Consider the following 26,474-nt stretch of genomic DNA (forward strand, 5'->3'; position numbering starts at 1 on the left):
CCTCAGCATTAGATTTTGAGGTCTCGAAATCAAGCATCTGAAAGCATACAACTTCGTGTGACGGGTGTTTTTTCTTTCAATATTATCTCGCAACTTCGATGACCAATTGATCTCAAGTTTTCACATGTTTGTTGTTTTATGCATATGTTGAGAAGACTGGTCTTTGACAATAACCCAAGGTGTCCGGTGTCTTTAATGTTGGTCTGATAAATACATGAAATAAAACAGAATGTGTGCTTTATCTCTGGGTAGACTTTAAGGTTTCTTCATATTTTTGGGGGAAGAGTTTATTTTGAATTGTATTTTGACTAAGAAAGAAGTTGAGAGTAAAGTAAGAAAAAGTCAGAAGAAAATATTCTGTTAATTAAAACATTTACCATGAAGATTAACATAGGATAGGTTCAATATGTTTTAAACAATGCAATTTTGATTCTGTTTTATATATTGGCAGTATTGGAGTTGTGTATTAAAATACACATGAATATGAAAAATGCTCAAAACACATCCTTTTTCTCAAAGAATGTATTTACATGTATATATCTTTTCAGAATTATACTAATTTTCTAAGGTTTTCTTTTGTTTTCTGTGATTGTGTGAATGTCAACTAACCTTTATTTTGATAAATTATTTAGTGTGATTGTCCCTATAGGCATTAATGAGTGTTTGTATGTAAAGGCTATCTATCTTCAGCAATGTAAAGAAGATGGTGTTATTTCTGGTTATTGTGTGAGCCTTGAGTATCTGTGATTAAGAAACTAGAATAATCTAAAGGCTGAAATTGAATTTTGTGAATACATGTACAGAGAAAGCTTCCTTATGACCTCGTATGTGAGACATACAGATCATAAACACTCGATACTTACTTGTATCTCCATAAGTGATAAATACAGTGAATTGTTTATGAATTCAAGATAATTTTAGGTTGAACGATGAAAAATTTACTGTAGCGGGACAACCACAGTGGTACTCTGTAAAGGGAATAGTATGTAATGAATGTTCACATAACACCGATTTAGAAATCTACCATGTATACAATGTAGTAAAATAATCTATATTACTCCTCTATTATTGTATTGATTTCTTGTTCAAGGGTTGGGTGTTTTTTGTTCAATCTTGATATAGAGTGACACAAACATATTGAAATCAGTCTGTATTACAATTTACATTACAGTTATATTACTTTATTTCCAACTTATCACATTAATGAGGACTTAGGAGTACACAATCCATGGTTCTAAGGCGGTCAACAAAAATAATTAACATAAATTTTACACTTGGTGCATGGCATACATATATGTAGTTAAAGGAAAGACCAGCATTGGAAATTGTCAGATTAAACTGCTACATTGAAAGCTCACCGATTAGTCAACGCATATTTCTGGAATCAGTTCATTGAAATTGAATTAATTTGTAAAATTAATCAGTTACAGTTAAGTTGGGCAAACATCTTGTTCACACTTGGATTGGAATGATTGTACCATGTTGGATTATGGTTACCAGCATAAATCCCATGTCACATGTACAGTCTGTGACTGGTATCCTGCTAATTTTTTCTTAGCAGAAAATTGTCAAACAATTTCTTCTGCTTTTAAAGCAGCTCTTATGAATTTGGGCCCAGTATTGTAATATGCCAGAGGACTCAATAGGCCTTCAGAAACCGCTTTGGCATAGGCTCTGTCAATTAGTATGAAAACAGGACAGAGCCGGAGCTGAAACCCAAGCAGCAGTCTTAAGAAGGCTCGTACAATACTTGATAAGTCGCAAGGTTAACAAAACATACAGCCATTGCTTATGCTGACTCAACACCTTCATTATGGAGGTACTGATCCAAAACTACACATCAGAGTAGACACAGAAACAACAAATGACCGACATAAAATGACAAATAACATTTACACGAGGAACCATTATTTAATCATTTAAACAATTTGGTCTCATTGTCGATGAAGGGTATAGCCTAACCACTTGATTGTTGAGGGAAAGTGCTTATAATTCTTGCAAATGATTAAAGGTAAACGTCAAACCTAACCGGAATCTTTTGATATCCCCATAAAAAAAAATTCATCTAGAATATTGTGGACACGAACAGAATTTCATGTGTGAAAATAAACAACTTCACTATTACTGTATCAAATGGAAATATTTCTGAGTTAACTTCCTTACTATTGTACATGCAATTAACATACAAGGTAAAAATTATCCATCGTTTGATTGAACTGTGATCAATTACACTAGCAATAATGTATTTGTCTTTTATATAATACATGTACATGTGTATTACACACTACACTTCCTAGATTAGATTATGAACTTGTTTAGGTCTTACAATATAGAGTTATACATATTTACACTGGGTTTAACAAAGTACTAATGGCAGAAATACAATCATGGCTTCAATCTAATACTGAAATAACAGTATTCTAATTGTGTTTTTGTTTTTGTTTTGTTTTGTGGGGGTCTGAATTACTAACTTTGAAATTGTTGTATGGGGGGGGGGGGTTGAATCTTGCTAACCATACACATATCTATCAACTAAAGAGCTACAAACAGCCCTTGGGAGAATCCCAAAGCTTCTTAACGACCCCAACCCAATATCAAAGTCCACCAGCATGTTTTGTTTAATACTGTTGGACTGCTCAGAATTCTCTTGGAGTGATCTCAGCTAATCAGTTCAGTGTTGAAAAGCTTTTACATGAAGTGTATGGACGAGCGAAAAAAGCTGACTGAAAGATGATACGACAAGCTTGCTGGCCAAACACTGAAATAAGGGCACACCATGCTAACCATAGCTGGAATGCAGCCCAGTTCAGTCATTGGATGGAACTGGTTAACTACAGCCACAGTGGGGTCATTGGCCATCCCATGTTATTTAGGCAAAGTATGCAACCAGAATCCAGTTTCTTTAACTAAAAGTCATTTTGGTAATTATACAATTGTAGTTACTATGGGTGCAAAAGTTATGGCACATTTGCACCCCAACCTCAATTGTCAACTATTGCTTTGAGTAGCTCACAGAGAAAAACTCTACTTATGTCAAACGGTAGGAGATGTATTTCATTATGATTTTCTGAAGGAATTCTAACAAAAATGTAATACAAAGTTGATCACTAAACATTAAACCGACGTCCGATACAAATTTCTTTAAAAACACTATGGCATTACATGTACATGGGAAGCTGCAAATGAAACTAGTGACATGTACATGTGTTACATTAGTCTTTGTGCATGACATTTTTAGCGTTTCCCCCCCCCCCCCACCCCCACCGATTGGTCATAGATTTGGCTCTGTCAACAGAGGGCGCACTATACACATGATTGAACTTGTGTTCATCAGCGCGCTGTACAGTGTATTTGTATAGACGATGTGACCTGTGACATCACATGTTTACAAAAGAGCCACAGACCCTCGACTTCCTGCAGGCATGATTTGTACACAGCTCAATGGAAGAAGACATAAAATCTTATATTTTATGGAGATTGCAGTCTAATTCTTATCAACTTTCGATATGATGTAAGGGGGCACATCTCAAAACTTGACCAGCTTTTACTTTCATAACTCTTGGTTTTATGTGGAAAGTATGACACAAAATGTCAACTTTCTCATAGAACCAGTGTAGTATCTTGACTGCCAGAATACTCAAAGAATGTACAAGGTCACACTTATTGTAAACAAGGTTCACATGGTCTATTGATGTTCAATATTCGCTAGGTAGCAAAGGAAAAACGCCAAGGACGTCTTGCACCAAGACTAGGGTTACATAAATTTTGTATGACTTATAATTCAATTATTCAATTTAGATATTGCCCATGTAAGAAAAACCAATAAAAACTAAATACAAATTCATCATGATTTTTATGGTAGACAGTTCTCATTCAATTTCAAGAAATTCAAATGTACCTACAAACTTATTGATCCAATTTAACAGAGCTGCTTGAGAACAACAAATAGCTTAGCAGAACAAAATTATGCTTAGCAGAATAAGGTTACCAGCCAAACTACCCCATCACACGGACAATTTGTGACTGGTATTTTGATCATTCCAACTTAGCAGAACATTGTGAAGCAATTATAAATTTGGCCCTGGTTAGAGAAACATGTAATGCTTTTGATGGTATCATTTAGAGTGTTCAAAAATATAGAGTTCACTGGATTTGTTTAACGTAGTATCCTAACCAGGCTTTGAATTTCAATGACGTTAGTTTTCGGGTAGCTTTGCCTTTATAACAAGGGCAATGAAGTTTTAAAGTGATATTAATTTTCCTTAAAACCTGTCAGTACAAACTCATTTTGACAAATAATCTTTCGAAAACACAACCAATCTGTCGAAACAAGCTTACACAACAGCCCGAGACAGATCATGAACAGTCTTTGTGAAGGTAAAAATAACAAAACAAAGACAAATTGAAGTTGTATTTTATGAGAATGTATTTGGTTGGTGGTTATCAGAATTTTATTAGTTAACTGCTTTCCTTTTTTCGAAAAGAGAGCACTTAAGAAAATAGACTTCTGTTTTTATGAACTTTGAGAAAAGAGCAAAAGAAGACTACTTTAACTACTCATATTTACTCCAATTCTCATACGATATTATCCCCTCCCCTCCCTTCAGTCTAATTGTGACAGATTCGTTAATTGTTTCAGGACCTTTGTTTGACTTGTTTCTCGTATCTCACCAGCCAGGAACATTTCATCGACCACCGAGTAGACCTTGTAGAAGTTGAAGACCAAGTCCAGTTCACAAACATTGTGGAAATATTCATTAAGTACCTGGTGGTTGATAAATACAGGAGGAATAAAGAATATTAGTGTCAAGGCTGAGGCTAGGGCTATGGCTGTTTAACACCTACTATGCTTCAACACTTGTTCATGTCATGATCAAGCTGAAGCTGCTAATTCATAAACTGCCTTGATGTTATGTATACAATACTCCAAGAAAACATTATCAAGTCCACAAGGACACATTACAAAACATTTCTTTGGGGTATTTTGGAGCACGGTAAAGAGTGGTCTCCAAAGTAATTGTTGGGCAAAAAAAAGCATTCGCTTCCCAAGAAAAACATTTGCTTGTGTGGATTTTGATTACTTTTGATCATCACAGATATGAAACTGCAAAAAACGACCTTGTAGCACTGAGCCTCAATAATATTAGGCTGTATAAACTTTTCCCGTATCATTAGAAATAAGAGTATTAAGTGGCTGTTTAGTATTACGACTGTACTTGACTCACCTCTACAAAGTTGTGTATTGCTTCTAGATATGATAAATTGTTATCACCTACATCAACGCATATGCAGAAGTAGAGACCAGCATACCTTCTGTAAACTATCTTAAAATTACGAAACTGAAAGAAAGCAAAAAAACAGAAACAATTGTGTATAATGATTAATAACTCAACTGACATACCATGCAATTATCTCTCACTGCAGCCACCCAAAAACTAAAAAGACAGCCACAGAGCAAAGCCCACATTATATTACAAATTGTTAAAGGCATGCACTTAAAGCACATTTGTAATATTGGTAATTGTCAAAGACCAGAATCCATCCACACTTGATGTGACCCAAGATATACATGAAATGACAAACCTGTGAAAGTATAAGCTCAATCGATCGACTGGTTCACAAGAAAAAGTGGGGAAAAGCTAAAATGTTCTCACCGTTTTTTAAACATTGAGTTTTTGACACTTGCAAGATCAAAACTAATTGTTTGTTTTACTTATTGTTTAACTTATTTCTCAAAAATACTTCAAAGGGAGTTTCCCACCACAACCATCTTTATACGTTTACAATAATTTGTGCAAATCTGTGAACATTTATAGTTTTACTCTTACCAATGTTAAGCGCACCCTTTAGCAAGAAATAAATTTGTGTTTCATGTAACAATTATGTACAATTGATTTGTGGGACTTCGGCACTCTGTAAGGAATTCCTTACAGAGTGCCTTGGGAGTCTGGGTTTAAATCCCAACAAATATGATGTTCTCTTTTTCCAGGAGAGGCTGAAAAATACTAGTTGTGATAATGGTAACCCTCAATCCTCTTTACGGTGCGGCTGTTGGGAGGATGTCCAATTGACTTGGGGGACTTCCTATTCCTTTCAGAATGCATCGGGAGTCTGGGCTTATTCCAACAAAAATGATGTTTTCTTTCTCCAGCAGAGGCTACCTAAAGTTAAACTAGTTGCGATAATGGTAATCTTCCATTCTCCCAGCTGTCTGTAAGATGGAGGGCTACCATTATCGCAACTAATAAAAACTGACTCATCAATCAGTGCATGAAAAACTTACTTCTACAAAATTGGTATGTTTAGCATCTCTGACTGTGACCAGTGCGTGGACTTCCTCAATTAACTTCTGTTTCTCATCGTCATCAAATGACATGTACCACTTCGCAAGCCTCGTCTTGCCGGCACGATTCTGGATCAAGATGAATCGAATCTGAAAGAAAAATTAAATGTACTACACTAGTTGAATATTACGATAGTATTATTGTTATTATTTTAATATTTCAGTTAATGAAAACAAGAATACCTCATACTCAGTTACAGATAAACTTATTAATCACTCTAACCATATAAGCAAGCCTGAGGAAACATGTAAGGTGAGATGTAAACATTGGCGCTTGTTTTGTAACTTGTTATGTTAATTAGTTGCGATAACGCTACCCTCCTCCTGACGGCGGGAGAAGGGTTAGGTTATCACAACTTTATGTTAATTTGACTATTTCACTATTTCTTATAATTTATAGTGTTCTGTGTTCGTTTTCAAGCACTCTCCAATCCGAGAACACAGAACCGACGCCTTCATGTCCCATCTTATGGGTGTGGGGGGGGGGGGGGGTTAACACAAACAACACAGAATTTCCTGCCACACCACTGGCAGGCCACACTTTATTCTGGCATCGAATTCTGTCACCTCCTCCTCATCTGATTCTAACCTTCATGAATGATTCATTCTTCCATTCCCAACTTTTTGATTATTTAGATTTATCAAAAAGTAAGGCATTTCAGTCTAAACAACTTGGTGTGGAGTGATATAGAACTCTAGGAGAAGAAGAAATTGAAGGATTTGGGCAACACTCTAGCCAAACTGCCCACCCTAGTTAGTCATTGATTTGTATTGAAGATTCCACAGACAGGACATTTTTCACCAAGCAAACACACCCATTCATTAACGTTAGTCCAATGTAAATCACAGATTCACAAACGAACTAGAATTCTATTATACCGTTTTATCCCACAAAGAAAACACCCAAACAATCAGAAATCACACAAGAAAAACCTTAATCAAATGGCATACTAGTATAACGATTTATTTTAATAATAAGATGGAGTAAAAGTGGAATTAAAAGGTTATTTTACCATCGTAAATTGTCAGATTCTCGCCGCTGTCCAAAGGCAATGGGTCACCTTAACTCTTTCCGCCCTCTATACTGGGAGTATTCATTATTTCTGAAGGGGATAACTATGTGAAAATATTTTTTTATACATCAAAATATACTATAATATTAAAAAAATTATAAATAAAAATTAATTTATGACAGCATTATTAAAAGAAAAAATAGCATTTAATTTTATGCTGTTTATCTGAAAAACTTTGGAAAACAGAACCCTGTTATAAACCCCCCCTTAGTATTTTGGAATATTCTTTGTTTAACCTTTTGGCTGTTGTGAATGTTTACTCCAATAAGTTAACATAAAATGGCAGCTCTTCACGAAACCCGCACACGTGTGCGACTGCGAGAACATGAAGTAGAAAACGTGGGTATTATTTTTCCTGCTTAATAATTCATGAAAAGACTTGACAGTTGTTTTTTGAGGAGATATACGATTAAGTGATTATAGTAATAAAGGATTTTAAGAGAGCTGTTACACTTGTTTACACGGTGGTGGTGATGATTTTGTTTTGTTTTGACTGGGTCAATTCTACCTCCATGGGGGCATGGGTCAACTCAAACTTAAAAAAGACAAACTGACAAGGAGGGGGGGGGGGGGGGTCATGGCATGCTGCCTGATTGTAAATGTACACCAAATGTTTTAACTCAAAGTAACATATTACCGCCATCAAATATTCAAAACACTTCACACTCACAGTTTCAGTTTAGTTGCGATAACGTAAACCGTAACCCTTCTCCCAACGGAACGAGGAGGGTCACGTTATCGCAACTAACTAACACTTCTTGTACTTTTTAAAAGTTTCTGGAAAGGTTTCGCCACCATTTTTTCATTCGATATGAAATAAAATAATATCTAATTTACTTCAATGAGATATCCCTTTTTGTGAAAATGGGTGAAAAAGTGGTGGCGCCATATGAAAAGTTATCAAAGTTTCTTCTTAGCTTGCACAAAAACTAAATAAAATACAGTTTGTCAATTTTTTGTTCTCTTTACAATACCATACTAACCATATGGCCAATTTTTTGTTGTTTTGTTCTAAGTAAATTACTAAAAATCAATAAAAATGTATGATGAACTCCTGTTACGACTTACGTCCATGATACTCACTTTGATATTGTTTCTATTTTTAGCCCAACAGCTCAGATTTTCCTGGTAACTACGTTGGCTATGATGACAGTTGGAACCATGAAAAGTTTGTGGAGGTATTACATTTATGCAATTTAATGTTTTTATCCATCCTGTTATATTGGCGCTTGCACTGTTGGATGTGGCTGAAATAAAATTAGAATAAATATCAATGAACAACTATAGCTATGATAACGGTGGACTGTCAGGAGGGTTGAGGGTTACGATTGTGGCAGCTATGCAACTATTTTATTTAAAACTTGCCAGTGCTGGTCCAAGTTGACCAGGATCTTAACATTGTCAAGCATTGTTAAACAAGAAAAATTGAATCGGGCTGGATAGCTCAGTTGGTAGAGCATCGGCACGTTAATCCGGAGGTCGCTGGTTCAAAAAAACGGCTGAAGTAAATTTGTCTTTGTTCGACCCTAAATGAGTGTTTTATTTTTTAAATAACACTGCTAGATATGTTTTGTATTACAAATTTCAGAGGAAAATAGTGAAGTTGTCTTTTGTTCTTTTTTGGGTTTTTTTCAGAATTTTCATATTGACATAGTGAGTCTGACAGAGACGGAGATTGAGTTTGACATGGTTGGCATCGACGCTGCTTTGGCTAATGCTTTCAGGAGAATACTTCTGGCTGAGGTAAATTAGAATATGATAGTTTGAGATTTTAAGGATTGATGATACAAAGTTAGTAATCAGGCGTGACGCTTCATGGAGACAACAGAGGCACTTGCCCCCTAGCTCCACAAGTCCTAGCAGAAGGTTAAAATTTTTCCCCACCTTGCCCTTACAAGATTGAAAAGGCCTAAAGTTTAAAGCCATTGGACCCTTTCGATACAGAAAAAAAAAAAAAAGTTCACAGATTTACAAATAATTTACAGGGTTTACATAAGGTAATGGTGAAAGACTTCTCTTGAAATATTAGTCCATGAAATGCTTTACTTTTTGAGAAAACGGTAAAACAATATAAATTCTCGTTAACGAGAATTACGGATTTGTTATAAACACATGTCATGACACGACGAAACGCGCGAAAACAGGAGTGGGTTTTCCCATTATTTTCTCCCGACTCCGATGTCCGATTGAGCCTAAATTTCCACAGGATTGTTATTTTATATATAAGTTGTGATACACGAAGTGTGGGACTTGGACAATACTGTTTACCGAAAGTGTATAATGGCTTTAACCCTCACAGTTCCAAATCCTTCTTTTACATCCAATTGCCAAAGTGGAGGATTCAGGAGAACTGAGGCCAGTAGGTTCAACAACAGGTGGTTATCACAGGGTCAAACATTCATATCTTATCCAAGTCCAAACAATTTGGGTTGGAGTGACATAGAAAATGAGAGTGTTTGAGGAATTAGGTCACACGCTAACCAAACTGCTTAGTCTGTAAGGACTAAGATAATGGCACATAACATTTGTGGGTTCAAACATCAAATTAGACAATCAACAATCCAATGATTTTGTTGTCATCAACTTTTTTTTGCTTTTATGTTTTTATTTTGGGTGGTTGGGGGTTGGGGCTGGAGCTGAACCTTTTCAATTCTGCGCCTTGAACACCCAGCAGGGTGGATATGTGCGCATTACTAGTCTTATTATTATTATTATTATTATTATTAAATTCTGTGGCAACAGCTAATAACAATCAAGTCCACGAAGCGATTTACCAACTTCTTTTCTTATTTTGATTTAACCAAAACACAGGTGCCTTCCATGGCCATAGAGAAGGTGTTCATCTATAACAACACGTCCATTGTCCAAGATGAAATCTTGGCTCATAGGCTGGGCTTGATCCCCATCAAAGCAGACCCACGGATGTTTGAATATCGGCAAGAAGGTAAGCAAATAATAATATAATAATAATAATTTAGCCTTCGAGAAAGAATCTGCTAGGGTCGAAACGTCAGGCCATTAATTGTTTTTTGCATTTATACCCACGGTCCATTTGGTTGGTAAGTTGTTTGCAACAGCTAATTTTATTTTCTCAATAATAATAATAATAAAAATAAAACACACTTATATAGCGCCGAATCCATTGCCAAAATGCTCCCAGGTGCTTTACAATAAAAAAGAAAGGAAAACTATAACATTTAACCCTAAAATGAAAAATCATAAAAAGTTACCACAAGGTGCCCAGAAAGCTGGAGATAGTTTTGCTTACAAGTAACAAGCCACAAGGGAAACTGACTGGGTAAATAAAATTTAAAAAATTGGGCTGGACAAAGAAAATTTAACTAGAGCGTGATTTGAACCCATGACCTCTGGATTAACTGAGGCGCTCTACCAACTGAGGTATCGCGCCCAAATGTTTGTGGTCTTCCTATTTTGTCGGTATCTTGGTTCAGGGGTGCTAGTCAAACTGTAACTGCCATTTAGCCAGGAATCGCACCAAAATTTATGATACAACCTTGGAAGTGGCCGCAGAGGGATCATCTTATGGGAATGTAAGGTTTTATTTCAAATATGAGGTAACAGGACACAAGGGAAACTGACTGGGTAAAATTTTAAACTGCAAAATTAGGATAATAATATTGCCTTGCATCTTCAAAATTGAAGTTCACGGTCTGCAATGTAATGCATTTACACAAATTCCTTCCCAGGGGATGAAGATGGTACCGGAGAAGATACTATAGAGTTTACGCTGAAAGTGAAGTGCACCAGGAATCCCAACGCTGCCAAGGATGCCACAGATCCGGATGAACTTTATAAACACTCTAAAGGTAAGAGATTAACCTAAGATGCAACTTAATCAAGGTTCTACGGAGGAGGCATGGGAGAACACCCCCCCCCCCCACCTTCCCAAGAATCATTACTAGATCTCTGCCTTGTTCCAGATTTCGTCATTGATGTTCAAAAATAAAGATTTTAAAGTCAGGTCCCCATTTCATTGGGATTTTAAGCAGACACAATAGCAGACATTGAACTTGGCTTTTGGAAGGGCCGTGGCAATTTGCATAATGGCACCACAGCAAAAGCACAAGGCACCACAGCAACCGGGCAGGCAAGATGCTACTTTTGTCATGTGAGAAAGTTTAAGTTTTGTGTTGGAACTACCACATGAAAAAAACTGAACAAGCTTTGAGATGTGCTCCCTTTCTTTCTAACCAATGTTGATGACAGTTGTACAGTGCAAATCTCTTAAAATTTATTTTGATTTGTAATTTATCACGATAGAGCTGTGTAATAATAATGCCTGCAAGGAGTATGCTTTGTGGCTATTTTGAGAACCTGCTCTGTCATATGATACATGGCAACACCATCTGAAAGACCTTCATTTTAAAAAGATTCAAACAAATTATTTTTTAAATGTAGTCTCTTTGTTTCTTAAATGATTTGGGTACTTTTTCAAAATGTCCATAGACTTGCATTAAATTTACGTGCTTCGAAGATAATGATAGAAGAAAGCTTCCCTGCAAATTTTACTTAATGAGGTGCTGTAGTTGTTGAGAAATGAGTAAAACAAGTCACAAAATAATTTTACTATCATTATTTTCAAACTGTGTAAGTTTAATGTAAACCTGTGGACATTTTGTTTTTTTTTGTTAGAAAAAAGTACAAAGAACCTTTAAATACTTAGACGTAAACTCGGTGACTGATTTTGTAATACTTGTACCTTACTGCTGCAAAATTTTGTTTCTTCAACAGTAACTTCAGATTACTTGCACTGGACACCTATTGGACGTCAAACAGACACGGTATGTTTTTGTTTCTCATTGTAAACTACATGTAGCTGATTTGCGTACAAATATTGGACGCATGTGAAAATATTGGATGCATGTGAAAATATTAGATGCATGTGAAAATATTGGATGCATGTGAAAATATTGGATGCATATGAGTGCATGAAAATACTCACAATGTGAAAACTGGACTATTATGAAAAGCCAGATTCCACTGAGTGATTAAATTCTGCAATACTGCATGAACAAAATGCATTCAGTATTTGTTTTTTATAACTCAGACATAGATCCCATTTTAAAAATGTTCATTATAAACACAAACAAGACACAGAAACTTGGCCACCCCACACTCTGAGAAAAAAAAACCAAACCTTCTGGACAAATTGTTCCTTGTTTTTCCAAAGGGCCAAATATGCTTTTACTGCATCATATCTTTACATGCAATATGACTCTCATAAAGGCACACCATAATATGCAGACAGTAGCTGCATGTGAGTTCAGTGCAAGGGCGGGCCTGGATTTACATTACAGTAACATAGGCCATTGCCTCTGTTGCCCCTGGTCTTGGCCTTGGTGCCCCTTCAAAAGTTTCCCCATAGACTTTAATATTTTTAAATGGATATTTTAATATTTTTCAAAATATTTTTTAAAATAAAAATGGCCTTGCCCTTATAGATGAAATTCAATGTCTGCAAGAAGTCAATAGAATATAATGACAATAATATGTTGTTTCATTTAATTTAATTTATTTATTAATTTTGGTTTTGAAGCCCAAGACTGTCAGCGAACGTAATCGCTGTACTAGCCAAGAATCCGATGAAATGAAGGGAACAATGAAGGAAGTTTCAGTTTTAGTTGTGGGAGGAAATCCCCAGAGAATTTTTCTATTGAGTACCCTTGTAGTCAGTTATGGTCTGAAAACCCAGTCCACATAGTGCCACTGGTGGGATTTAAACTGGGGTTTCAGAGGTGGAAGTTTAGGAAAGATACCACCACCTCAACCTGACCACCTAAAGTTAATTTTTACAGCTTGTGTATCCCCTAAGCATGATGTTGATGATGTTTGAACATTATCTGTCATTGAGTCGCGGAACCATCTCAGCTACCTAGGGACACATAAAGTACCCTGCTGCCATGTATGCAATGCGATACTTCCAAACCACCAGGTGACAATTGGTTGCATTTTTTGACATCACCAGCACAGTCAAGGCTAATATTCAATAGAGGCTGGGTTACTGAGAGTTAATGGCTGAATTGAGTTGGCAGTCAATGTGTTAAATAATAATAATACTTTGAGTGGCTAATAATCATCCCTGCTTAGCTGAGAAGCTGAATTGCAAAGGATGTGGCTACAACATGTTCAAGATGCGACCATGCAGCCGCAGCCAGCACCATTGATCCATAAAATGACCATGTAGCCGCAGCCAGAGATAGAAAGTAGTTCAAACTGGAGGGCCCTGAGAAAAAAACCTTTGTGGCATAGGAGAGAACCAATCCACAACTCTACTCATGTTTTATTATGGCCTTGGCCTGGAATGGAACCATGGTCAAGTGGTGAGAGGCAAGTGCTTTATGTACTAGCCAGCCAAGCCATTATGAAATTATATATGTCTATGTCCACATTTTTGTCAAAACAATGATTGGTTGATTCACGACTCGTTTCTCTACCATTTCCCATTAGTTAGTACAGACATAAGTAGGCAGGGCAAGACATCTGTTATTGTTTTGTATTCATTTCCAATGTCAATGTATTTTGTTTTTGCCATATAGTTTGCAGAAGGATCCATTCATTCAGTCCATGATGACATTCTATTGGCCAAGCTGAGACCCGGTCAAGAGATGGACATCAGGATGCATTGTGTGAAGGGTATCGGCAAGGACCATGCTAAATTCTCACCTGTTGGTAAGTCAGCCAATGAGTAGGATGCTTTTATATGCCTGGAGTTTCAGGCCTGTATAATGTATCTACACGACAGGGTTTACACGTTTTTTAAAAGCAAGTTGTGGGCAGATAAGCACCTGTTATGGGCCAATACATGCGAATTGTGGGCCGTGACACAAATGACAATTTTTTTTTTTATTTAGTAAAAGGCCATGGACACTATTGGTAACTGTCAAAGACTAGCCTCCACAGTTGGTGTATCTCAACATATGCATAAAATAATGAACCTGTGAAAATTTGAGCTCAATCGGTCATCGAACTTGCGAGGTATGAATAAAAGAAAAAAGCACCCCTGTCACAGAAGGTGTGTGCGTTTAGATGGTTGATTTCGAGACCTCAAGTTCTAAATCTGAGGTCTCGAAATCAAATTCGTGGAAAATTACTTCTTTCTCGAAAACTATGGCACTTCAGAGGGTGCCGTTTCTCACAATGTTTTATACCATCAACCTCTCCCTATTACTCGTCACCACGAAAGGTTTCATGCTAATAATTATTTTGAGTAATTACCAATAGTGTCCACTGCCTTTAACTTAAAAGATTTAATTTTGCAATAATCAAAATTGAAAAGCATTGAAAATACTCCAGATTGCACAGTTGAATTTTAAACAAAAAATATCAGAGGACCTCTTTTCAATTCTGGGTGCTCAGGCAAAACATGCAAACTTTGTGTCCAACGTGTCAAACAGTTCAACAATTCCTGTACACAGGTAGAGATATGAATAGTTGTACCAACCATACACAATCTGTTTAGTTTAATGGTTTCAAAAGATTGATCAGCTTGCTAGGAAAAGTACAAGAGTAGTAGGGTTTTTCAGAAGACGGTCAGAGCACTCTGACTGAAATGTCGAGCAGTCCAAACCTGCTCTTCTAAGAGCCACAACAACTCACAAAGAGATTTTACATGGTGTCACCGCAAACCTTACTTAGTATTTTTTCCACCATGTACAGCCTTAAGTCTTGTCTTAGTAGTGGGGTTAATACATGTAAATCACTTGGGTTGCATTGCTGTACCTTGTCTCATTGATTCTTACGGAGAGGTATCAATTACACAAACTATGTTTTGATTGTCCATTACAGCTACAGCATCTTATAGATTACTACCAGAGGTGGTACTCACGCAGCCAGTAGAGGGCGACAGAGCAGACAAACTGGCCGCGTGTTTCTCCCCAGGAGTCATCGAGGTCAGAGAAGTCGATGGTGAGTGGTATTTAGTGGCTGAGCGGTCAAGGGCACTGGACTCAAGCTTTGAGTGGGGTCTTCAGTCCCGGTCTTGACACGTGGGTCATTGCTTCGTCTTTCAGATGGGACATAAGAGCACGGGTTTGCCCCGGTGTTTCTTGCAGTGGCTGCTGAATGCGCCGCAGCACCTTGTAAAGGTGTTACATAAATGGGTCTCATACTTCAACAACTTCAAAGCCATATAAAAAATATTTGATATCATGGATCACTTTACTATTTTTGTTTGTTTTATGTTGTCAGTGATTTGAGTGAAAGATCGCAAGATCAAGGCAAACACAAATTTAAATTTTAAAGTGACAAAGATTTGTACACTAATATTTTCCTGAATGTTTCCTGATTTTTGTGTTTGCTTCTTATTGTCAACAGGCGTCAAACAAGCTGTAGTAGTAAACGCCAGACAAGATACATGCAGCAGAGATGTCTTAAGACATGAGGTAAGTTGGCCCGATTCAACTGGGGTAAAATATCGAGGAGCCTGGGCCCAATATCATAGAGCTGCTCCAGCAACAAATATGAAGTCATATTCTAGAAAACTGTATCTGAGAACCTAAAAAAAATGCAACAGCTGATTTGGGTTGTTACAAGAAAACACAAGGACAATGTGTTACATACTGAAAATTGCGCATGGTTTTTCACTATTTTCTCCTGACTCACACAACAGATTAAAGACAGTGTACACTATTGGTATTTGTCAAAAAACAGTCTTCTCTCTTGGTATATCTCAACATATGCATAGAATAACAAACCTGTGAAAATTTGAGCTCGATCGGTCGTCGGAGTTGCAAGATAACTATATGAAAGAAAAATAACAAACCTGTGAAAATTTGAGCTCAATCGGTCATCGAACTTGCGCGGTAATAATGAAAGAAAAAACACCCTTGTCACACGAAGTTGTGTGCGTTTAGATGGTTGATTTCGAGACCTCAAGTTCTAAACTTGAGGTCTCGAAATCAAATTCGTGGAAAATGACTCCCTTCTCCAAAACTAGGTCACTTCAGAGGGAGCTGTTTCTCACAATGTTTTATACCATCAACCTCTCCCCATTACTCGTTACAAAGTAAGGTTTTATGCCAATAATTATTTTGAGTAATTACCAATAGTGTCCACTGCCTTTTAAGCCTAAATTTTCACAGGTTTGTTACTTCATTATGGTTGATCACACAAAACATGAACACTGTCTGTTACTCTTTTGTCAACTCTAGTCCCTGATGTAAATTTCCATCTGTTCTATCAGTCATAAGCTTTTCATTCTATTCATGGGTTTTTTTCTCCCTCTGTAGGACCTTAAAGATTGTGTAAAACTCAACAGAGTACGAGATCATTTCATATGTAAGTAGATTGTCAAACATGTCTTTGGACCATGAATATGTAGTCACCATTTTCACAAAGTGACGATTTGTGCTGAACGGCCCAAATTCACTTTAGCAGAAAATGATGCTGTATACACATTTGGTGGGGAAGTGTTCATAACTATTATAAAGAATGGAATTGAAGACATGAGGGGTTCTCTCGCTCAGCAACATTTGAATAATACGCTAATCAAATTAATGTGAGCCTTTGCAAAGATTTGCCGTATGTGCGTAACCAATGCAATTTGAGTGAAATTTTGACTTAAGAATTTGAATTTGAATTTTATTGCATCCGTTTTTTGTTGCTTTCAGTTTCAGTGGAAACAACTGGTGCCATGCAACCAGAGACACTGGTGGCCGAGGCCATCAAGATACTGATGGCAAAGAGTCGAGGGTTCAAGACACATCTAGAGCAGCTTGGGTCACAACAAAGATGACATCAAACATGGAACTGTATCAGAAATCCACCATTTCTAACGGAGGAGGATAAAACCCCTGGGCCCAATTTCATAGAGCCGCTTAAGCAGAGAGTATTTATTGCTTAACATTTGTCTGCTAAGTAAACATCAGCAGGATACCAGTCATAAATTGTATATAATGACATGGTAGTCAAGCTGGTAACCTTGTTCTGGTAAGCACAATTTTGTTATGCTTAGCTACTTTTTGTTCTTGTGCAGCTCCATGAAATTCGAGCCTGATCTACTGACAGTATATCACTTTTTGACATAAATTTTGCTATTCTAGTCAATGATTTTGTTGATTAAGCATTTCGGATTATTTTTGAGAAGATTCGTACAGCCCTGGTCAATTGATATATTCAGTGTGTATACATATAGACCGTTCTCATCATGCAGAATCTGCATGTATCTTTCTTACATTCCTTGATTCAAATAACATTAAGGATTACTGATATTCATTGTATAAGGATGTCTAGACTAATTTTTGCTAGGGCAATTACATAGTGTATATCACAGGTTGGCAAGAAAAACAGGCATTCCAGCTTGTACGTTCACCATTGATTTGCATTGTAAAATTCATTTTCATACAGAAAGCGCAGGAAGGTTAGCATGCCTTTTCATGTGCTTATGGTAAGCAGTCCTATGAAATGGAAACCAGCCTAGCAAGCTTAAAATCAGTTGTTAAGCAGCTGCATGAAATTGGGCCCAGCTAGGGTTGATGTAGCCTGCAATATCTTTGACTAAACACTGTTTGAACAGCTTACCATCCATCACTGAAGTTGAACCCTAGTCTGTCATTCTGTTGAATCTTGTTACCCATCCAAACTAGGTGCTGAGGCTTGATTGTCATGTGAACAAGCATCAATGTTCAGTTTACCCATAGCAACAGCCGCAGCTATTGGCACAGCTTGGAATTCAAATACAAACACCTGTTGGCATCATCACAATAATTTTGCGTAATTTTTGGAGTCAAGTGTGCCAATGTGTTATTCAGTGTAAAGGGCAAGGCATCACAGTATGTACAACCATACCATAGTTCGAACATGCCATTTGACTCTAACAAAGGCAAGCTTAGCAGACGTAGCAGCTTGTAAAGTTTTTGCAAGGGGTAAGTAGGGGCAAAGAAGATCAACATGTATCAGGCATGACATTCTTCCTACTTTAGTCCGTTTTTCCAATTTTTTGGGGGCCCTCAGAAAAATCTAGAAAAATTGTTATTAATAAGCACTTGTAGTAAAATGTTCCTACTTCTAAGACCCAAATATAATGCCTGATGTACACGTATGCACCATAGTAACTGTCTCTTGTATTCTTTAAAGAACGGAGTAGTAATAAATCACAACACATGAAAGAAGCAAAACGACCAAGTTTCCACTTTGGATTATACTTTATTACATTATGCCTCCTTGAGTACCAACTATCACATAATTTGCAATGCCTTAATACCGTAATGTGAGCTACATTAAATACATAGACACTGCCGCTAACAACTGCACATATCCAGTTCTTAAAGAGCAACGGAAATGTCAAATTTTTGTTTGTTGATGTACTCATTTTCCAGAAGACAGAGTCCTTATGTGAGTGGGGAAAAATGTACAGGTCTCTAGCCTCGTGTTAAAATGGTGTAAATTTACATTGTATTCAGTACTCTTCCGTTGCAAAAAAAATTGTCTATATTTAAAACACCTGATGACATTTTGGACAGGGATGGTTATGGACCTTGGGACTATAAGAAAATGAGTACATCGCAAAATTGAATTTGACATTTCCCTCGCTCTTTAAATAATTTGATCATAGTTAAGCTTTTATTATACATGACATTTTTCCAATACAAACCTACTTGCTATTAATGTAGTTAATTCTACGTCCTATTTGCAGCTTGTGTGAGCGTTCGTCAAATTTAGGAGACATTGCAAGCAGGCCTAAACATTGCAATGACCTTTAAACAAACTATTTTAATGTAATCGTCTAAAATGATTTATACAAAAAATTCAAGAGGAGCACGCATACATTTCCTTACACACCTTTTTTTTTTAAAACATAAGAAAGTGATTAAGATAATATTTGTAAAGTTTAGAAAAAATCCTCGCAAATCGGTGGATATTACATCTTGGACAATCAAATTTTTGTACAGGGAATAAATAAAAAATATAAATTATTTGAATGAAATAATGTTGGTCCTACTCTAGATTAAAAAAAAAGTATTACTCATTACTCGTACGAGGGACCTACTCATTACTAGTACAGTCTAAATTGCAGCCAAACCAACCGAGTGGTTTAACTATCAAAGACTTTCAGGGTATGAAGTTATTATTTCTTGTAAGACCATACAACCAATAGTTTTGGAAAAGTTCATTTACTTCATTAGTTTTTAAGAACGATATCTTTAACATGTGAAAGTTCATCAAAATGGGACACCATTCAAAATAACATCCCGCAAATACACCAAGTTTTGACAGTTACTGTAGTTTTTAAAGTTGATGTACTAAGTATTCCTTGAAAACAAAGGGGTGGAATGGAAAGTAATTTCTTGACTGTACTCTAATCCTCTCAGTAAACAATGTCAATGAGTAATGGAAATCGCCAGCTTGCTCCGATTGCAGTTTACACTTATAAAACAAGAAATGGATTGTGTTCTATATTGAAACTACAGGACATTTACAATCAATATCAAAGAAATGGGTTGCGTTACAAGATCACCTAAAGCTCTATATATTTTCAAAGGTAGCACATTGAGTAAAAAGCCCTTTCCGAGAACTGCCTTCCAACCCATACATTTAAAGGCAGTGGACACTATTGGTAATTGTCAAAGACTAGCCTTCACAGTTGGTGTATCTCAACATATGCATAAAATAACAAACCTGTGAAAATTTGAGCTCAATCGGTCATCGAACTTGCGCGGTAATAATGAAAGAAAAAACACCCTTGTCACACGAAGTTGTGTGCGTTTAGATGGTTGATTTCGAGACCTCAAGTTCTAAATCTGAGGTCTCGAAATCAAATTCATGGAAAATTACGTCTTTCTCTAAAACTATGGCACTTCAGAGGGAGCAATTTCTCACAATGTTTATACCATCAACCTCTCCCCATTACTCGTCACCAAGTAAGGTTTTATGCCAATAATTATTTTGAGTAATTACCAATAGTGTCCACTGCCTTTAAGCACTCCTTCATGTTCATTTCTTTTTATAACTGAATTGTTCACACCCAATACTGTTTAAAACCAACAGTTTCCAGCCCAGGCAACCCGAAAATATTTAACTGTAGAAAAACATGATGTTTTGAAGCCGACCACAAAATTAAATACAAATACATTTTTACAGTTCCTCCCCGGAAAACAAACCTACTAGAGTTTGAATCATTCCACGGGGATACTAAGCACAAATTAGCAGCAAACAGTGAGAAATGTTATGTATGTGATACAGCATTTGGCTGGTAACCTTCTTCCGGTAACTAACATTGTTTTGTGCTTAGCAGCTCTATGAAATTTTGCCCTGCAAACTGAATCCTTTTTCTGGTTTCTTGTACATGTACTAATAAAATCTGTTGAGCAATATTTTCTGCTTAACAGCCAATCTTAATAAGGCTATGCACAATGTTTTGTTGACCTTAATTTTAATTCATATTAACACATGTATTCTACTGACATCTCTTCAAAGTGACTCCCTCATATCTAGTTATAAATTAAACATAAAAAGCAAGTTTTACAACAAGCATAAACAATTTGACTACAAGAGTTTGGCGTGCTTTTACATAATGTACAGATATAACAAATAAAACAAATAAAAGATAAAACCGAAAGACCTCTATATAAACTTCTCCAAACCCTTAAGCACAGCTGAATAATCCGCAAAGCTTTGCTACAGATCAAATTCATGACAAAGTTGTCTGCCGTAAACTTGTTTGGCAACAAAGCACTGCATGAATTTAAGGCCCTTCTCGTGTAAAGTAAGCCGACAACCTTCTCTCTCCATGTCAATAGGAAATAACATTATGAGCAAGCACAGTGTAACTGAATATCTGAATTGCCTGAATCTAACAGCCACTGCGGCTGCAGAATCTCACTGATTCATTGACTGATAATTCCTTTGTGTTAGGTTACCTCATCTACAAACATGGAACTCATTGATTTATAGATGACGATCAATACCGTGAGTTGGACAGCTTGATTGGACCAACATTTCTTGTACTGTCTGCTGATGTTATGTTTTCCAAGAGAAACCAGGCAAACATCCAGCTTTAGCTTGTCTCAGTTTTGAGTTTCTAACGTTATACTGTCTCAGTGGTTGAAAGACAATGTGATTAGTATTCACATTGTTCCATTCAACCAATATGAGACTGCACAAAACTGTACTAGCACTCCACACACTAATGCTAAAAACACAAGCTCAGTACGTGGATCTCGGACAGTGTGTCAAAATTCACTAATGCACACAAGTTCTTGTCCACTCTCTATATTTACTTGCATGTACTGACTGCAGGTTGTGGTGAAATGTTTGTCTGACACACCGAGATTTTTTTAAAAGCAAAAGTGACATTATTAGGGCACAGTGCTATGAACATTTTAGATGAGAATTCCAAGGTTGACAAAACCCAAACCAAAAGGAGAAGGGGAAAAAAACATAAAAGGAAAGACTTTCCTTGAAAACACAATTTGTTTTAATACAATAGAAATAAGACTTTAAACTACCTATCAATCTTCTACATTATTTAGAGAAGCATTTTTGCGTACGTTGTGTTTAGCTCCCTTCACTCGGGAGCGATAAATACAAACAAAAACAATTTTTCAAATCACAAACAGAAGGCTTTCCTTCGGGGAAGCATGGCTGCTCCTAGTAAATAATTAAAAAAGCAAAGGCCACTATTATACATAACGAAAAGACATCAACAAGTTTATCATACACAATTACTGTACAGACAAATATCCCTAGGGAATATTACAAGAATGTCACAGTCCCGCCCCAACCGTTTTTAGCTCACTCAGTGACTTCAGTCACCCAAAACACCAAACACATTTTTTTCTTCTTATATGATTTATCTTAAGTCATTTTTTTTCTCGCTCTCTTCTCTTTATTTTTTACAACACATAAAATGCTTTGAATACATTACACATGATACTAATCTTATAATAACACTATCTTCTTTTCTGCTGTACTAGTGTTGTACTTAATAACAACCTCCAAAACATGATTGTTTGAGAACAACTGTATTTCTGTTTCTTCTATCAGCAAAACCAACTGTTTTCGATCATCCAGAGCCAATTTCACAGAGCACACACAAAAACCTTGCTAAACACAATTAGGTTACCAGCCAAAATCGGTGGCTGTTGCCCCACTATTTGTTCTGCATAATTTTCCAGTTAGCAGCTCTATGAAGTTGATCCCGATATCATGTAATGTCATTTCTTTTCATCACTTTACAAGCTTTAATACATACGTCACTGACTTCCAGTGCACACTTAATACAAATATTGACAATCTAGCAGTTTTCTGATTATAACTTTCAAAAAATCAATAAACTCCCCAAGTTCTGCTGAGTTTCTTAAGATGAATAATTGCGTTATTTTCAGTTTATTAAGAAAGCTTAGGCAGACCACCATGCTCACATTAAGTAGATTAAAGCCTATTTTTTAAAAACTATGACTACGACTGACGGCTTCAGCTTAAGATCCTAAGCCAGAGATTTGACAATCACTTAATTCTACATCACTTCGTTTGTAAGGCCATGCACAAGTAGTCATCGCAAAACACATCGTGAACAAGATTCCATAAATGACAATGTGTCCACATTTTGTAATGCAAGGATCACTCACATTACACTACCCCAAGCATGTACTGCTATTAAATACAAATAGTCAAGCATTTTTTCCAAACTCTGTGGTTTGTTTTTTTCACAACAGTAATTCTCCCAATGATTTATATTTTCACTTTCATTAATCATAGAGTTAAATTCTTCTTTAGTTTTCCAAATTTCTTTGGGCCACACAAACAAGTTGAATACATTAGTACCAATGTGTTTGCACATTCATTGTAAGGCATAGTACTGCATTATACATATTATGTATTTATACTCTCTGTCTTGTTCCCAGACTTATGCAGCATCAATATCATATAGAACACAAGCTTGTCATTTGTTAGGCTGTGTCCAAATTGTATGACTTTGGCTACAGCTATGGCCATAACACCAATGGCTGTTGTTTGCACCGACAATGTTGAAAAAATATATATGTATTTTTAGCAATCTTGCCATACCTAAGACCAAAGCCATCAACTCGGAAACAACCTTACTACCAAAGGCTGTTAGTGATACATTGACTACAGTGTGCCTACAGCTGCAGCCATAAGCCATAAACCAGCAGCCATAGCCAACAGCCACTGCTAGCAACCATGGACAGCAGCCACAACCAGCAGCCACAATGATCCAGCAACCACATCATCAGATGGGTCAATACATTGGCATAGACCAGTGTGCCTAGCTGAAGACAAGAGCCATGAACCAGCAGCCATAGCCAGCAGCCATAGCCAGCAGCAATAGTCAGCAGCCACAGCCACAAATGGGTCAATCTGGATACAGCAAACAACAACTTATCCACATTGTAACTGTTACACTGTCCTCACAACCACTTGCAATGTAAATCTCTCTTATTAAAGAGTATTGCATATAACGATGCATAGGAACAGTGGACGGTTAAATCACTTTCATGTACTTACTTTACTGTATTTGTTAACATTAAACTCCTCACTCACTACACAAATCAAAACAACATTCTTCTTTGGTATAAAAACACTTATTAGCATCACTTTTAGAGTGGAGTGCAATCGTGCAATTCTTTGATAACTAGCACTGTTAGAAAATGTAGTACAGGAAGTGCATCATTTGCTCAGGACTATCAGGCTTATGAGTCCAGTTTACTGTAGAAAAAAAAAATTGCTTTTGCATGTAATTTGGAAGTGCAGGTAAAGGATGTTTATTGACCAAGATTTGTCTCCAAAGTTACTGGCAAAAGGAAATGATTGTTTTCTAAGAAAAACATGTATTTGTGGATTTTGATTTATTTCTCTAAAATTTAAACTCAATTTTCATAGAATGCCCATTTGATTATTACAGATAGCGCTCGGCCGACAATAACAGACTATCTATACTGCATTGGTTAGCCAACTTGTATTGTCCCCATTCAGTGAATTAGCAAATACTAAATTCAAACCAAGAAATCCTGGCCTCCGATCTCACAACTGCACAATGGTTTTGTTTGAAAAATAGAAAGAGATTTTTAAGAAATCCCGTGCATTAAATGAATAGAGTGGTTGCTAGTATAAAATAACGATGGGTTTGGCACAAAAGATATCTATCTTTGAGAGAAACAATTGATTGAAAAAGTGCGGCGGGGCGGTGATACTTGCACATTGATCGATACGAGCACAGGTATTGTTTAAAACAAAATCAAAATTTTCTCTTTGCTACGAAAAACTGAAAGAGAATCTGTCAAAAACACAACTCGACATTCAATACTTTTTGTTCATAGTGGACACAAACATTAATCAAACTTTATAATGGGTACATTTAAAAAAAAGTGTCCACTCTAACGACTACATTTTTTGTTTTTTTACAATTCAGGCAAGGATGCAGTAAATAACTGCCTGATAAACCGTGACGCTAAGCTTATAAGCGGTGGTGGACTTTCTTTTAAAGAGTTGTTTCACAATTAAAAGCACATCATTTTTAAACAACAGTACACTGTTGAAGATCAAAAAGCAATTCATTTTATATATAAACATCAATATTATAAGATGGACAGTAGAAAAGTTATCATCAGATTAGAAAGAAGTTGAAAAAGAAAGGACAAAAAACCCAAAACACTTACTCCATTTCGGCATCTTCGTTAGGTTTGGGATTGATGTGACAATGTGACCCCTAGAATAAAAATCAACATCAAAACAGGGAAGACTTCTATACGCACTTACATGTATGGAGAGCTTGAAATGAAGGATCTACTTGCCATTGTCCATGTTATTGAAAAGCATTACAAAAAATTATCAAATATACAAAAGTAACATCAAGGTTCAATCAAATTCTTTTAGTCTTACTAGGTTTACAGAATTTACGTAAAATGACAACAGTAGAAGTAATATCCAGTGACTTGCTTTGCTTTGCAGTTCCAATAAAAATTGAGCCCAATATTACTTTGCAGCAGAGCAACAACTACTGCATTCATTATTTGGTCAGAACACTTAGCTTTGTACTTTGGGGAACACCATGACGTACAGAACAAAGTGAAGCCCCAAAAACCACACCTTAACGAGACTGATTATACTCCAAAATTATACCAGCGAGTGTGAAGATAACATATCAGAAACAGATTACCAAACAGTTTCTGTGTTATTTCAATTTTGCAATTACCCCTCAACCCCCTCGGAGTCCATTCCAAACTCACACACTGCTGTCTGGTGTTATACTCTGAAGAGCCATGACGATATCGCTGAATGAATAACGCTCCTTGGCACTCTCAGCCCAACACCTGTGCATCAAGATCTCAACCTCCTCCGGGGTACCGGTCGGCGTCTCCAACATCAGCTCTGCATCCAACAGTGCCCTCATCAGGGCATCGTTGTCCAGCTGCTTGTACGGCATGTCACCCTGAGAGAACACCTCCCATACGAACACCCCGTAGGCCCAGACGTCGCTCTTGGTCGACAGCTCGTCCTCGAAGATTGCCTCGGCCGGCATCCAGCGGATGGGCACCAGCTTCTGCTTGTACTCGTGGTACTCTGCGCGGTACAGGTCCCGACTGACGGCCATCATGCTGACTTTGGTCTCCATGGCAGGACTCAGGAGGCAGTTGCGAGCAGCAAGATCTCCATGGATGAATCGATTGCTGGATAGATGCTCCATGCCCAGGGCAACCTGGTTGATGGTGTCTAGCTTCTGAGCTAGGGTCAGAGGAGGGGGCACGTTAGTTGTGCCGTTCTCACCACAGGTGGCACGCAAATACTGCTTCATATCACCCTGCAAATCAAAATCACAATACGGTCAGCAAAACATTTCAAACAACAACAAATAAAAATAATAATAATATGGACTTGTAATGGGCACATCTCCAGAAGCTGATCAGGCCGCATACAAAAAAACATGGCAGGAGCTGCATTGGCAAAGGCACACTGACCATAACAAGAGGTTTTAAAGGCAGTGGACGCTATTGGTAATTACTCAAAATAATTATTATCATAAAACCTTTCTTGATTACGAGTAATAGGGAGAGGTTGATTGTATAAAACATTGTGAGAAA

The 26,474-nt window shown here is 36.9% G+C and overlaps 3 protein-coding genes across 3 annotated transcripts in view; 1 reads left to right on the forward strand and 2 right to left on the reverse strand.

Moving 5' to 3' along the window:
• Positions 1 to 1,891: 1,891 nt before the first annotated feature.
• On the reverse strand, positions 1,892 to 7,418 carry LOC139954270 (AP-2 complex subunit sigma). The gene is made up of 4 exons (XM_071954004.1): positions 7,357 to 7,418; positions 6,284 to 6,433; positions 5,226 to 5,339; positions 1,892 to 4,765 (listed from the first exon to the last, which is right to left on the reverse strand). The coding sequence occupies exons 1-4, from the start codon at positions 7,357 to 7,359 to the stop codon at positions 4,604 to 4,606; spliced, it is 429 nt and encodes a 142-aa protein (XP_071810105.1). The 5' UTR covers positions 7,360 to 7,418; the 3' UTR covers positions 1,892 to 4,603.
• Positions 7,419 to 7,695: 277 nt separating this feature from the next.
• Positions 7,696 to 22,323, forward strand: LOC139954345 (DNA-directed RNA polymerases I and III subunit RPAC1-like). Its single transcript, XM_071954105.1, has 11 exons — positions 7,696 to 7,755; positions 8,523 to 8,594; positions 9,052 to 9,159; positions 10,228 to 10,360; positions 11,124 to 11,243; positions 12,169 to 12,218; positions 13,974 to 14,106; positions 15,223 to 15,342; positions 15,751 to 15,818; positions 16,665 to 16,713; positions 17,046 to 22,323. The coding sequence occupies exons 1-11, from the start codon at positions 7,696 to 7,698 to the stop codon at positions 17,168 to 17,170; spliced, it is 1,038 nt and encodes a 345-aa protein (XP_071810206.1). The 3' UTR covers positions 17,171 to 22,323.
• A 146-nt stretch (positions 22,324 to 22,469) lies between these two features.
• The window catches only part of LOC139954327 (inactive tyrosine-protein kinase 7-like), a 58,524-nt gene continuing 54,519 nt past the window's right edge, over positions 22,470 to 26,474 (reverse strand). The window contains exon 13 of the mRNA XM_071954084.1: positions 22,470 to 26,194. Coding sequence (XP_071810185.1) covers positions 25,619 to 26,194 — 576 coding nt within the window. The 3' untranslated portion in view covers positions 22,470 to 25,618. The remainder of the gene's footprint in view (positions 26,195 to 26,474) is intronic.

Source organism: Asterias amurensis, chromosome 1, assembly GCF_032118995.1.
Source record: "Asterias amurensis chromosome 1, ASM3211899v1".
Taxonomy (NCBI): Eukaryota; Metazoa; Echinodermata; class Asteroidea; order Forcipulatida; family Asteriidae; genus Asterias; species Asterias amurensis.

Bases quoted from the DNA above. Each gene is read 5' to 3' on its own strand.
- LOC139954345 (XM_071954105.1), top strand. From the start codon at position 7,696: ATGGCAGCTCTTCACGAAACCCGCACACGTGTGCGACTGCGAGAACAT. The intron at 7,756-8,522 runs GTGGGTATTATT...TTCTATTTTTAG, and splicing joins GAGAACATGAAGTAGAAAAC to CCCAACAGCTCAGATTTTCC. The intron at 10,361-11,123 runs GTAAGCAAATAA...ATTCCTTCCCAG, and splicing joins GTTTGAATATCGGCAAGAAG to GGGATGAAGATGGTACCGGA.
- LOC139954270 (XM_071954004.1), bottom strand. The intron at 5,340-6,283 runs GTAAGTTTTTCA...GCTTTCTTTCAG, and splicing joins AACATACCAATTTTGTAGAA to TTTCGTAATTTTAAGATAGT. The intron at 4,766-5,225 runs GTGAGTCAAGTA...ATCAACCACCAG, and splicing joins CAATACACAACTTTGTAGAG to GTACTTAATGAATATTTCCA.